Raw genomic sequence first — 13,808 nt, forward strand, 5'->3', positions numbered from 1 at the left:
CTCCTTTCCAAGGAGAGAGCAAGACCATCTTCAGCTGGAAGGCAGATGAGGGCGCAGCAATGTGACCTTCATAGCTGGCATTCAAGGAAGGCAGGGAGACCCGCGAGACGGATGGTGTTATTTTAGCATGTTGCCTTTGTTACAGAGCCAGGTGACGTCTGCAAGGCGTGCCGACGGCCTGAGAAGCATGAGGCTGTGGTGCTGGGAGCCCTGAGGAGCGCCGGGCTCACAGGAGGGATGTTACGGTGGGCGGTGCACCTGGAAGGCGGGCCGCGCAGGGTGAACCACGCGGCCGTGGCCGTGGGGCACAAGGTGTACTCCTTCGGTGGGTATTGCTCCGGAGAAGACTATGAGACGCTGCGGCAGATCGACGTGCACGTTTTTAATGCAGGTAAACGCGGGGCGGGAAGGAGCGCTGCACTCAGTTATCGGCTCTCCTGCACGCCGTCGCTTAATGCATTCCGCTCTGTTCTGTGCTGTCTGACTGTGGCTCGGTGGAGGTTTTCCATTCTGGAAGCAGCCAGCTGGTTGGTATCACATGGGTTTGCAGTGTTCGCAAAGCAGCCAGAGTCCATCTTGTAGAGGACCTAGTACATATCTGAGGGCTGACTTGAACTGTGGCAGTGACGTGCCAGTGAACGTGGCAAACCGTGGCTGGGAGAGGCTGCATTCCTTGATTCAGTGCTCTTTGAACTGAAGAGACTGCTGAGCTGGTCCGCAAAGTGCTCCCCTATAATTAGGCTGAAAAATTGCACAGGTGCTTGGATGAGTCCAGCTGGCAACCAAGGGCCGGTTGCTGTGCGTGCTGCCCACTCTGCAACCTCTCCTAATATGCAGACTAGTTTGCTGCAAGGTACAAAGAACGCACTGCTCTAAATCTGGCTTTGGGGAAGGCAGCGGCATGCGCAGGGGTGGATAAAATGTTTCTGCGGGGTTGTTGAGGTGATCGGCTCGTGGTGTGGAAGGGAACGTAGCTCAGGAACTCCTGACTGGACATTCACCTCTAGCCAGAGAGACTGGGCTCTCGCAGTCAAGGCAGTTGAATATGGCATCAGAGCACTGCTCTTGTGGGGAGCACATTCCTACCCTGCCCAAAGGAATGCTCTTGTATTGCCTTCCCTGTTTACCACTCCCAGGTATTAAAGAGTCATGGTGCTGTGGCCACTGCCTGGGAGGTGCTGCTGGCTTCCCAAGCCCTTGCTGAGTTAGTGCTGTTGGGTTTAAGTGCCAAAGCCAAAGAACTGGGCTTTGAGTGGTCTCTCTCTATGTTATGAAGAGGAAGACCATGTTTTAGGTAGGGAACATCCTGTTTAGCTTGAGTTTGGCTGTACTTCCCCCTGCCCTTCCTGCGTCAGAGGTGGACACTCGCCTCTCGAGGTGCCTGATCCTTTCCCTTTGGTAAGGCTGGCCATGTAATGCCTGCTGTGACTCCTGCACTGTCGTTCCGCCCTGTAATGCATGTTGGCTGCCCTGCCTACTACTGAACGTGACTTGCAGGCTCCAGGAAGGAGAACCTGTAATCACAAGACACTCCTGTTTGTACCTCAAGGTCAGCAGGGAGAGCTGAGGTGTGGATGGGGATAAGAGAGACACAGCTGTCTGCTCCAAAGTTTGGTTTTACTTTTTTTGTCGTGTTCTTATTATTTTAATAACAATTATTGCTGCTTCTACAAAGCTACTGTGTTGTTTTTCTTAGACTGTGCTTCCAAAATCCAAGTGATGCCTTCTCACCTTGCCTTGCAGTGCATTATTCCTGTGCTGCCCATTCCTTCTGCTTTGAGTATCTTCTTCAAAAACATCACTAGCCTGAAGTAGTGTCATTCATTATCACCTTCCCCCTTCTTTTCTTTCCTGTTTTGGAGGGTGTATGTGGTGGTTTGTGTGTGTGGGGGGGGTGTCTACTTGTGTGTTGTACCTTCCCTCCTGGTTCAGGATGAGCAAGAGCAGAAATTCTTTTGATGTGGTAATGCAGAACCAAAGCTATTTCTGTCCAGATTCCTCCAGTCCTCTGTGCTTCCTGCAGTCTTGCCTAAACAGTGGAAAGCAGTGCTTCCATATTTCTTAGCCACCTACTATTCGGGGTCGGGCACAGCTCTGTCTTGCTTGCTAGACTGTTTCTGCACCTTATTGTGCAGGGGGAAAACAGAGCCGTCAGGCTTTCTGCTTTCATGAATGCTCGCTTGCCCGCGATGGGTAGACGGGCGAGCCTGCACAGTGGGCTTAACACAGGCTCTAACTTATGCTTCCAGTGTCCCTGCGCTGGATCAAGCTGCCTCCAGTGTGGACAAACAGTCGTGATCAAGTGAGAGAGGTGCCCTACATGAGGTATGGGCACTCAGCAGTGCTCATCGACGACATCGTCTACATATGGGGAGGCCGCAACGACACCGAGGGCGCCTGCAACGTGCTCTATGCCTTTGATGTCAGTAAGTTCCACCTCCTTACTCATCCTCATCACAGCTGCCCTTGGTGAGACCTTTTCTCTGCCCCGCTGTGCCGCTGCCCAGCTTGTTCTCCTGCCTCTGGTCTCTACAAAGTGGCAGCGTAGAGCAAACAGGGCAGATGAAGAATTGGTGCTGCTGGAGGATTCAGCATGGTTGCATCTGCACACCTGACTCTCTGTGAAAGCCTTTGAATAGAAATTAGTGAAATTCTCTGACAGGCAAATGGTTTTCAATCTTTTTGTCAGCTTTGTGCACTCTCAGCGATAGCAGCTGTAACTGAAGAGCTCTCTCTGATGTAGCCCTTAGCTGTGGCTGATGGCTGCAGCAAGAAGGGCTCTCGAGGATTGTTGTTGCTTTCCAGGGAGCTGGTTCTTTCTGACAGCATGAAGCAGAGTGAGGAATCAAGTGCTGAAGTGGCTGAGGACAGAATGGAGAAATAAGGGCAGGCTTGAGCCAGATTAGATAAATCCGCAGGATAAACTCCTTGAGATTTCAAGTTGTTTTCTTCATTATGCTGTTGTTCTGCACAGGTGTTTCAGGGACTGGGTGGACAGGAGTGTCAGGGAAGGAGGGGGGCACATCTGGATTCTGGGGCAAGTTCATTTAAATACGAACCACTAACTGGGTTTTGCAGTGACAAGTGCTTGCTGCTCGGTCGTTGAGTTCTCTTTGTTGCCAGAAGTCTTGAAGCCTGGAGCTGCTCTCTGGGCACAGGGTTTTCCCCCTTCCCCCAATACACGCAGCTAGGAAGCCACAGCAGATTGCCTTCTATGCAGAAGCCTTGCAGTGGGAGCTGCCTGGTGTCCCTGCCAATTCCAGCACTTTAGCATTAAGTGCAAATTAACTGAAAAGGCCAGCCCTAAGTCCTGGTCCAAACCCCACGCAGCTGTCTGTGCACACAGTGCCTGTCCTCTGCCAATCCTGGAAAGTGTGGCTGGCACTCCTCCGACTGTGGTGTGAGCTCTATTGTATCCGTTGCATCAGGCTGGATAAGTCCTGGCTGAGTGCAGTTTTGTCATTTGGAGATGAAGGCACTGAGCTGACCGTGAGGCAAGGTCTCTTCCATCTGATTTGACACATTATGCCCGGCCAAGCTCTTGCTGCTACCATGTGACTTGGGCTTGGAAGCAGCTCTTGGGAAGGATGGGAACTTGATAGCTGTTGCAGCTTTCTTGCTAGCTGCCTGCCCAGGATTTTGTTGACCTTGCAAACCCCTCTGTGTGGTTCCAGCTAGAGCCTAGGTGAACTGCTATGGCCATGGGCCAAGTTCAGAGGAGTTATCCTCACGAAGAATGTTGCTTTGGCTCCAGTTTTACCACTTCCTGAAATAAGTACGGCTCTTGGCAGCTTGCAGTATTTCAGGGGGGCTGTGGGGGGACATCTCCGTCTGCCTCAAGGCTTATCTGTGCCTGTCTGTGGGCTCATGGGACAGGTGCCTGTTTGTGCTTGGCAGGGAGTTGCTGGCACAGCTCCACGTTGCCCTGCATGGAGAACAGCTCTGGCTGGATTTCAAGTCCTTCTCTAACTCAGTTCTTGGGACGTGTGGGCTGAGGGCTGAATCCAGCTTGTGTAGGTGTGTGGGGAGCGGTGGTGAGGGGACTGTGAAGGGTGGAGGGCAGGGAAATCTCCCCTGGGTGAGGGGGTGCAGATGTGGCAAGAGGAGCAGATAAGACAGGGAGAGCTGCAGAGGTGAAGATGTGCCCTGCAGCTCTGTTGGCACAATAACCTTGTGGGTCAGTCACTTCTGGCTGGGTTTTTGAGTGCTAGTTTTCTTCAATTAATTAGTTAGCATCTCCAAGCTGTGAGGTCACTTGGGCCATTTAGCGTGATTTATTCACTGTAGTTGAAACTGTAGAGGCAAAGTTGATAAACTGTAGAATCATAGAATATGGTGGATCCAGGTGGAGCTGAAGGCTGGACTGTTCAGTGTATAAAGAATTGGCTGGACGTTTGTAGCCATAGGGTTGTGATCAGCAGCTCTACATTTAGGTGGAGGCCAATCACAAGCAGTGTCCCCCAGGGATCTGTCTTGGTACCAATTCTCTTCAACATTTTTATCAATGACTGAGACTGTGGGATTGAGTGTATCCTCAGCAAGCTTCCTGGTAACACTTAGCAGAGTGATGCACTCAATACAACAGAAGGAAGGGATGCCATCCAGAGGGACATGAACAGGCTTTGAAAAGTGGGCCCATGAGAACCGAATGAGGTTCAATAAGACCAAGTGCAAGGTGTTGCCCTTGGGTTGGGGCAGTCCTAGATATGAGTACAGACTGGGAGATGAACTAATTGAGAATAGCCCTGCGGAGAGGGATTTGGGGCTGGCCCTCCTGGCTGCCTGGGCACACTGCTGGCTCGTGGTCAACTTGCTGCCAACCAAGACTCCCAGATCCCTCTCAGCAGGGCTGCTCCCAGTGTCTCACCGCAAGCCTGTTTGTACAGCCAGGGTTGCCCCTTCCCAGGTGCAGAATCCGTCTCTTGTCATGTGGTTGGTGATTGCCCAGCTCTCTAATTTATCTAGATCTCTCTGTGAGGCCTCTGTGCCCTCAGCAGAGTCAGTAGCTCCTCCTTATTTAGCATCATCAGCAAACTTGCTCAAAACACATACTAGTCCTACTTTCAAGTCATTTATGAAGATGTTAAAGAGATCCGGCCCTAAAATGAAGCCCTGAGGAGCCCTGCTGGTGACTGGATGCAGCCTGATGTAACCGTTCGCTATAACCCTATAACCTGATCTGCCAGCCAACTGCTCACCCACTGCATTGTTTTTGTCGAGCTCTGTGCCGGGCATTACATCAGAAGGCTTCCTTTGGACAACTCGGTGGGTAACCTTGCCATGAAAGGAGATTGAATTTGTTAAACAGAACGTTCCTCTCATGAACCGACATTGGCTGCGAACCAATGACCACGTTGTCCTTCAGGTGTTTTTCAGTAACTCTCAGCATAATCTCCAGAGTTTTACCAGCACCAAAGTGATGTTGACAGCCCTGTAATTACCAAGGGCTTATTTCTTGCCTTTCTTGAGAATTGCTACAGTCCTTGCCAGCTTCCAGTCTCTTGCGCCTCTTGCAAAGCCTACTTGTGAGTCAATAGAAATAACATTGCTCAAGCAGTGCCGTACTAATCACATGTAGAACTTGAGCTGTTTGTCACGCTGGACGTTGGCTGTGCCCCAGAGCTGAGGGCCTCTGTTGCTGTGCCCTCTGTGGAAGCTCAGGTAGGCAGGCAGCCTCGCTTGGAGAAGCTTGCTGAAGAAGCAGGTGCTGTGTGTGAAATAAGGATTTCTGCCTAGCAATGAGGAATGGCTGTGGAGAGCTCTCCCATCCCGACATCTACTGTACCTTCTTAGCATTGCCTCCTGTTTTATTTCAGACACGCACAAGTGGTTCACGCCAAAGGTGTCTGGAATGGTCCCAGGAGCAAGAGACGGGCACTCAGCTTGCGTCCTGGCAAAGAGCATGTTTATCTTTGGAGGCTATGAACAGCTGGTGAGTAATCTCAAACACTTATTTGGCAATCCCCTGGGAAAGAGGGTATTCCTACCCAGGGCGTTAGCAGAGGCAGGGGGACGTGGGCATATTTGTATTCGCAGTTGCCTTCATTTTATAACTCGACAAAGTTATGAGCCTAACCTGGATAATGAGTGCCATGATTTTTCAGAGGAGGTGGTTGGTAGGTCTGTGAAAGGGGCAGATTTTTTGTTTGCTTTCCCAAAGCATACGGAGTTAAAATAGAAATGTTCTATTTTACGGCGCATTTCTCCAACAACTTTAGATAAATAAATAGCAATTATAACAAATGTATTTGAATTTAGCTAAGAAACGCTCAAGAAATGCACTGCTTCCGATTCTGTAGTGCTGCTGTTTTGTCCCAGTGTGGTGCATGCTCCCTGCACTCTGTACCTCTTCTCATGCCTTGCTGAGCCTCTCCAGCAAGCACCTGTCCTTCCTGTAAGGAGGACGGAGATCATCCTGCACTGCCAGTGTGCTTAACACCCCTTTAAGTAAATCCTTATGCTCTGAACTTAGAAGAGTAAATATCACTTGAGGCTATCACCAGACTTGAGGAAAGTTGTGCCACGTTGTTTGGATGAAAGCTGGGGCTGTGATGGCAGTGCCTTGGTTCTTCCCCTGGCTTTCTGAGTTCTCTGGCACGTTAAGCCCATGATCTTGATTGCAGCTCTACAAGCATGGGTTGTTTTTAACCAAGGCCAAACAAGCCTGCCTTCTTGGTTTTGCTGCCATCTCCCTTGTCTGGAGGAGCAGAAGTCTGTTCTATTTGTGTGAGTACAAGCTCTACTCAGCTGCAAGCTGCAGATTAGTGGGATCCTCACCTGTATTTACTCTTGTGTGTTGAGTTTCCTTAAAGTAATCCTAGCTCCTACCTCTCATTGCATGGCCTTAGCAGAGGAAGTTTCTCCACCTTCTTCTGTTGCAGCATGGAGTGGAGGTAAAATTCTGCTGTGTGCAGGTCTTGGTGGTAGGAGCCAAGCTCTGAATAAATGGGAAGGTTGCAGGAGAGAAGAAACAGCTGTAAGGAGGGGTGAGCTTTACCTCCTGCTTGTTAAGTGCACGTGCTGCTTGTTTGGATGTTTTGGAGCAAGCACCGTGTCTGCTGGGAAGTGCTGGGTCCAAGGGAGTGGTGTGAGCCTCTAGGGTAGCTGCCTTGGTCTGGTGTCAGCAGGCCTCTCAGTGCTTTGGTAACCAGGCTGCGCTGCTGTCTTCCAGGCTGACTGCTTTTCAAACGACATCCATAAATTGGACACCACAAACATGATGTGGACCTTAATCTCTGCCAAGGTCAGTGTCTGGTTTTCATTCTGGTTTGTGGAGAAAGTCTCAGTTGGGCTGTTCTCTGGGGTAGATGCCCATGCTTGTCTCCCAGCTCCTTTTTGGTGTGGCTGGGATCTGCAGGAGAAGGCATATCCCTGTCAAGAGGTATCACCTCCCTGGGTAACTTGCACTGTTTCTCTTGCTGTTTTAACCTGTCCCTGCAGGGTACACCAGCTCGCTGGAGAGACTTCCATTCAGCTACCATCATTGGAACAAAGATGTATGTATTTGGGGGCAGAGCTGATCGTTTTGGGCCATTTCACTCCAACAACGAGATCTACTGTAACCGCATTAAAGTGTTTGATACAGAAACAAACTCCTGGCTGGACTCCCCTCCCACTCCAGTGCTCCCTGAAGGTCGCCGGAGCCATTCAGCATGTGAGTGTGGGGCTGCTGGGAGAGGAGAACGTGGAAAGGAGTTCCCATCCATAGCACAAGGGTGTCTACTCCGCTGGGTGGAAGTGTGGGAGGGTGAGGGGTGCTCAGAGCCTGGCTTCTGTGGAGAGCTGCGGCCCATAGCAAAGCCTCGCGTGCAGCCCTGCGTGTGAAAGTGATATAAGCTAAAGTGGGCAGCGAGCATTGCTTTGCTTTGTGTTTGGTGTTGGGACAGGGGCCTGCTGGGCTCTGCCCTGGGTGGCACGCTGATGGCTGTTTACTCCCCACAGTCAGCTACAATGGGGAGCTCTATGTATTTGGTGGCTACAACGCGCGCCTGAACAGACACTTCCACGACCTCTGGAAATTCAATCCAGGTATTTATGCTTCTAACTTGTTGCACTGATGGTGCTCGAGGCTCTCAGGTGTGTGAGTGCTCAGATGAACGTACAGTCCAAGGGCTTGCTTGGGGGAAATGGCTGCCATGACCACATAGACAGAAACGTGCTGTGCTCGGTGCCCCTGCACCTCCTCAAACCATCTCCAGCTCTCATTAGAAAAAGGAAATGTTGCTGAAAGGTGCTTATTTGGAAGGTGCTTGGAAAAAACTTTGGTCTGTTCTTTAACACACAGAACTGATGGCAGAATAAAAGGTATGGGGTTAGTAGAGCCCAGACTGGGGAAAAGAGTCAGCTTAACCTGCAGCATCACCACAGCATGCTCTCTTGGTACTGTGTCAGCTTGGTGGTTCTTGATCTGGTACCCCAACTGTCGGTCAGCTGTAAGATGTTTTGGAGTCCTCTGTACTCAAACACTTTTGGCAATCCACGAGACGTGATTTGATTGCTAATCACTTTGCACAGTGAAGCCTTATAAGAATTGTACGTGGTTATGGGAGAGCAGCCAGCTTGCTGTTCCCCAGCTGACCTGTGATCTAGTGTGAGAGCTGCTGAAAACTTTGGTGCTTTACGTTTGTGATTAATCACCCCCAGCGTCGTTGCCATAGGGAGCAGCAGGGGAAAAGGCTCTGCTCTCTGCCTGCTTCAGTCTCCGTTCTCCCGCAGCCAGCTGCCCCAGCTCGAGGATGCTCTGCGTTCTCCGTGGCTGCCAACAGATGGAGCTGGTTCCTGGGCTTCCACTCCAGATCAGGCCCACGCTGGGGAAGGGGAGCTGACCGCTCCTGCCTGCACAGCTCCCTGTGATGCTTTCCACAGCCCCTGGGCTCGAGCTTTGTAGCTGAAAGGCCTGGTTTTGTCACAGTGGCTGCAGGGAGAACCTGCAACTCCTGTCCAGAGCTCTGAGGGCCGTGCCTGGCATCAGAGTGAGCCTCCATCAACAACCCGATGGGAGTGCATTGTTCTGCCTCCAGCAAAGAAGAGGTGGACGGGGAGGGTGCGTGTTGGCTGACTGGTATCTGTGGGGCCTCTGTTTTATTCATTTATTTGCTTCTGTGGTTTAATTCCATAACCTGCTTATACCTAGGTCTTGGTCAGGGCTTTGTGACGAGCTGGTGCATTCTCTCACCCCTATCCCTTTACCTTAGTTTCCCTTTCATGGAGGAAGATTGAGCCCAAGGGGAAAGGCCCATGTCCTCGACGCCGGCAGTGCTGCTGCAGAGTAGGGGACAAAATCATCCTCTTTGGAGGCACCAGGTGAGTTGTAGGGGGCCAATGGTGTGGCTTTGAGGAAGGGTTTGCCATTCCCTTCAGCACAATTTCCTTCCATGTTGTAGTGAGCTTCACTTTGTAGCCACATGGCAACTGTCCATCTAACATCAAGTGTGACAAATTACACACATCATAGCTCCTCTGGAAAAAGCAAAGGGGAAACTGAAGTTGTGTTAACTTGTGAAGCACCTGATGACAAGTCTTATTCTCCAAGCAAGACAAGTAGCCTGGTCTGCTGTGCTGAAGCAGGCTTCAGACTGATTTATTCTCCATTACATGCTGCCCTGCTTCTCCCATCAGAATTTCTCCTTCATTGGCAGGACTGGTATCTGCTGAGCTGCAGAGAGATGTCAGCTCAGCCGGGAGCTGTTTGAGCCATTCACGCAAAGTAGCATTCCCTTCTGTGTACCAGTGTTCCTTAGCAAAATTTCCATTCATAGAAGGGATCCAGTGTTAAGGATTTAGCTGTCAAACACTGGAGTTGGTACTGTCAGGATGGAGGGCAGCTGGATGTGGCCAAGAGCCTTAGCAGCTGCTAAAAGGAAGGAAGTAGCCCATCACCAGGACATGCTCTGCGCTGTCTGAAATGACAGATTGCAGCTCTGGAGCACAGGCCTGTTTGCCAGCATTTACCTTTCACAGACATCTGAAATGCTTTCAGCCCTCCAGATGGTTTGGAAAGATTAGAGACTTTCTCTGGGACGCCGGTAGTGGCTTTTTGGGGAGAGGCTGGGGCAGAGGACAAGACAGGGCAGCTGACAGGCTGATGTACCAATGTCTGATGAAGCAAAGGGCCTTCAGCTGCAGAAGAGCTTGGCAGTGGGAGAAGGCATAGAGGTAGGATGCCTGTGTGGGTACGAAGGAGCCTGCAGTGCACGGTGAGGTGCTGGGAGGTGCTGAGTTTATCCAGGCTCCCCACAGATACTGGGTGCTGCTCTGTGTAGCAGAAGGCTCGATGGCAGCTCTGGATGCCCTCAGTTGTTGCAGTCTTTGGTAGATAGTGCAGCAGATGAACCTGGGTGTTAAAACTCAGCTGTCCTAACTAACACTAGCAAACCACATTAAATTTGACACCAGTTTTTCAGAGGCCAGTCCACATCTGCCAGACAGACTGGCAGCAGCTTGTCTTTTCCACTGACCAACTTCAGTGTTTGCCTTGTTCTTTCTGCAAGGCTCATCCACACCAGGCTGGGGTAGGAAAAGCTGCTGGTGGCCAAGAATGTAGCCTGCCTGGATGGAGGGACAGCCCTGCAGGCTGGGGTGGGGGCTGTGCTGGCTTCCTGTAATGGTTATCAGGTGTGTTCTGGAGCCGGCTGGCAAGATAAGAAGTTTTCCAGGAAGTCATTGTAAATGGAGAACTCCCTGCGGTCTGCCTGCTGACCTGTGCTCCCCTGCTGGGGAAGGGGAGGGGAACATACGGATGTGGGGGATTCAGCGGCGCCTTGCAGGATCAGCCAGGCAACGGTGTCAGGCACGGCCAGGCAAACCCCTTTGTGTCCTGTCCTTCCTGACAGGGATTCACTGCACCAGAGGCTGTTCAGGAGTTCTTCTGCAGGTGCCTGCTGCCGCATCATCCATGCGCTTCTTTTTGTTTTGCAGTCCTGCCCAGTGCTCCGTCCTGTTGCCTATCTGTGGGTTTTCATTAAGGCCAGCAGCAATCCTGTTGTTTGTGTCCCATTTCGGTGACAGGGAAGCCATGTGGCACTAAGCTCAATGCTTCTGCTAGCTGTGTCCCAGGCTTGGTCTCCTCCCAAAGTCACCAGCACTTCACAGACACCATCTACAAAGGGAGAATGAAGAGGAGATGGAGTACCATAAGTCAGAGTTCAGCTGTATGGGTGCTGATCCAGGTTTGGCTTGGAGCTGCTCTATCCTGACCTAGCTTAGAAAAGCCTGGCTTGGTGAGGGAGAGCAAACAGTTTTGCTGGGTTCTGGCTGGTTCCCTGTGTACTGGGAGCTGCAGCACTCCTGGTCTTGAACTCCAGGCTTTCCCCAGCTGCTTGCAGTTGGGCGATAAAGCCACGAGCGCACTGCGCTGCCTGCTGGCTTCTCTTTGGAAGATAAGAGATGCCCTAGGTCTTCCTGTGACGTGGATGTGAGATTAGATTGGGGTGTTCTTGTATCCAGGCAGCTGGGACTTATCAGCAGCAGGTCTTCTCTGCCAGCAGCAAGCTGTGCCTCGTATTTCTGTGGGGGTGCTGAGGAGTGGGGACACAGGTGCTGCCTTACCTCCTGTCCGATGTGAAGCTTGGTGGGTAATAGGTGGACAGCAAGCAACGCTGCAGTGAGAATCACTGCATGAGGTTCCAGCTAAGCAGTAAGAATGTACTGAATTGCCTTGTGGCAAGCCAAAGAATGACTCAGAACACCTTTCCTTTCTTGCAAGATCTCCAAACAGCCATCAGTGCTTGGGCAAAGCACTAATGCTCCAGCACAGGCTGGTCTGTCTGTGCTGGGGGACTCAGTGAGCCATCTCTCAAGTGACTTTGGCTGCTCCGTCAAGACCACAAAGGCAGAGAGCTTCAACTGAGGCTGCCTGTTGTTCCCTGGCCATACCTGAAATCACAGCTTCCCGCTGGTACCTCAGGACTGACATCAGATGGGAGCATGGCATGGTGGGATGGCTCAGCTGCAGTCTCTTGAAACTGCTGCCCCCATTTTGACACAGCCAAGCAGCTGTGCATGGAGCCAGCAGTAATTCCTGCAGTCAGACTGAGAGATGTCTGTGCCTGCACTGCTGTGCAGGTGTCTCCTAGCTGCCATCTCTACCTTTCTCATACATCTCAATGGCCGTGCTGAAATCACTGCAGTAGATGTTTCCTGTGTGAGAACTGGAGCGATGAACTCTGTGGCTGTGCAGAATCTGATTCAAACTTTGTGCTGTTGTTCTTGGCACACAGCTTTAGCCTGAACTGCAGGGAGCCCAAAGGTAGTCCAGCTGCAGGCTGGGGCAGTGGAACACATGCTAATAAAATAGGAGAACTTGTGCTAATGCAACAAGTACATATGGCTTTTGCAGAAAAAAAGGAAAAGAGCTGCTGCCGAGCCAAGAGGAGACCTCAGTGGCTGCTTCAGTTGTTCATTCTGAGCTGCTACCTTCACTCTTCTGTAGAAAACTGCAACAAAGCATCTTCCATAATGCGCTCAAAGAAAGCTGCTTGGCTTATCACACTCCAGCAGTGCTGAGGTGGTTTGGTATGCTGCATGCTTGCTGTGTCCCCAGCAGCATCAGTGCTCTGGAGAGTTTATAGGCAGGAGAGTCCGTGGCATGACTCACAAGCAGCACACTGTGTTGCAGTCTGCAGATGTTCTGTGCTATCTTGGGAAGCGAGAATTGAGGTAGACAGCAAGAGCAGAGCATCCCTGGAGATAGATTGTGGCTCCCATGCCCTGTGGTCTTGCAGTACAACTAGAGAGAGCCTCCCAGAAAGCTGACATGGGTGTCCAGCTTGATCTTGCCTACCTCATTGGGGCTGCCAGCACTGCTCTTTGGACTGTGCATTGTGCCTCTGAGCAGTGTCTGGATTGCCCTAGGTGAGCTGGCTGACCTCGTATTTCCCATTGGGTGCCTTTGCTTGGCTGTGCATTGAAGCTGGCCTAAGGTCTTTGAAAAGGCATGGTGTGGACTGTATCTTGCTGCACTGCATTGCATTTGGGGTGGCCTTTGCCTGCCCAGGCTCCTTGATCTGTTTGTTTTCTAACACATTCTGGGGCAGACTCACATGAAACAGCATCGCTGTGAACTCTGCACTGGGCTCTCCAGGGCATGCCAGCCCATTGTCTGTGGGGCAGCCCAGGGGTCTGGTTTGTTGCACGGAGCTGCACCAGCGCACTTGCATTCAGGAGCAGCTGTAGCATCCCATCTCCAGCCTGCTCTTAAGAACCCCTCGGAGGGTTCCAGGCAGGCTGAGTTCAGTCCTGGACTTGCTCAGCCCTTGGGGAGCCTAAAGAACTGCAATTGCTACGCAAGTGTTTTGGCACTGCTTGATGAGCTTTGTTTGGCTTCTGCAGCCCATCTCCGGAGGAGGGCATGGGCGATGAATTCGACCTGATGGATCACTCAGATCTCTACATCCTCGACTTCAGTACGTGAGTGCTCCCTGCACAGTGTGTGCCTTTTGCCACCAGGTGCCTCGTTGAGAAGCACCGTTTCCTGTGGCGTTGATTGCCTGATGCCCTGATCCCCCATAGTGCCCAGATGAGGACTGCTGTGGCTAATCGCCCTCTATCCACAGGCCCTAGCCTAAAGACGTTGTGTAAGCTAGCAGTGATCCAGTACAGCCTGGACCAGTCCTGCCTTCCCCACGACATCAGGTACTGTAGGCCTTGCATTGGAGTTCACCTATGCGTGCTCCCTGGGGCACTCCAGCCCTGGTGGCTGCACTCATGCTTCTTCTAATCGTGCCCTGTTGTTGTGTTACAGATGGGAGCTCTCGGCCATGACAACGAACAGCACCATCAGCCGCCCCATCGTCTCCTCGCAGGGCTGA

The 13,808-nt window shown here is 51.6% G+C and overlaps 1 protein-coding gene across 1 annotated transcript; it reads left to right on the forward strand.

Moving 5' to 3' along the window:
• Positions 1-237: 237 nt before the first annotated feature.
• On the forward strand, positions 238-13,808 carry KLHDC3 (kelch domain containing 3; the record flags this gene model as incomplete). The annotated part of the gene is made up of 10 exons (XM_079549883.1): positions 238-391; positions 2,250-2,426; positions 5,817-5,932; positions 7,172-7,243; positions 7,441-7,654; positions 7,942-8,028; positions 9,195-9,303; positions 13,330-13,403; positions 13,554-13,632; positions 13,742-13,808. 10 exons carry the CDS (start codon positions 238-240, stop codon positions 13,806-13,808), a joined length of 1,149 nt encoding a protein of 382 aa, XP_079406009.1.

Source organism: Tetrao urogallus (genome assembly GCF_951394365.1).
Source record: "Tetrao urogallus genome assembly, chromosome: 2".
NCBI lineage: Eukaryota > Metazoa > Chordata > Aves > Galliformes > Phasianidae > Tetrao > Tetrao urogallus.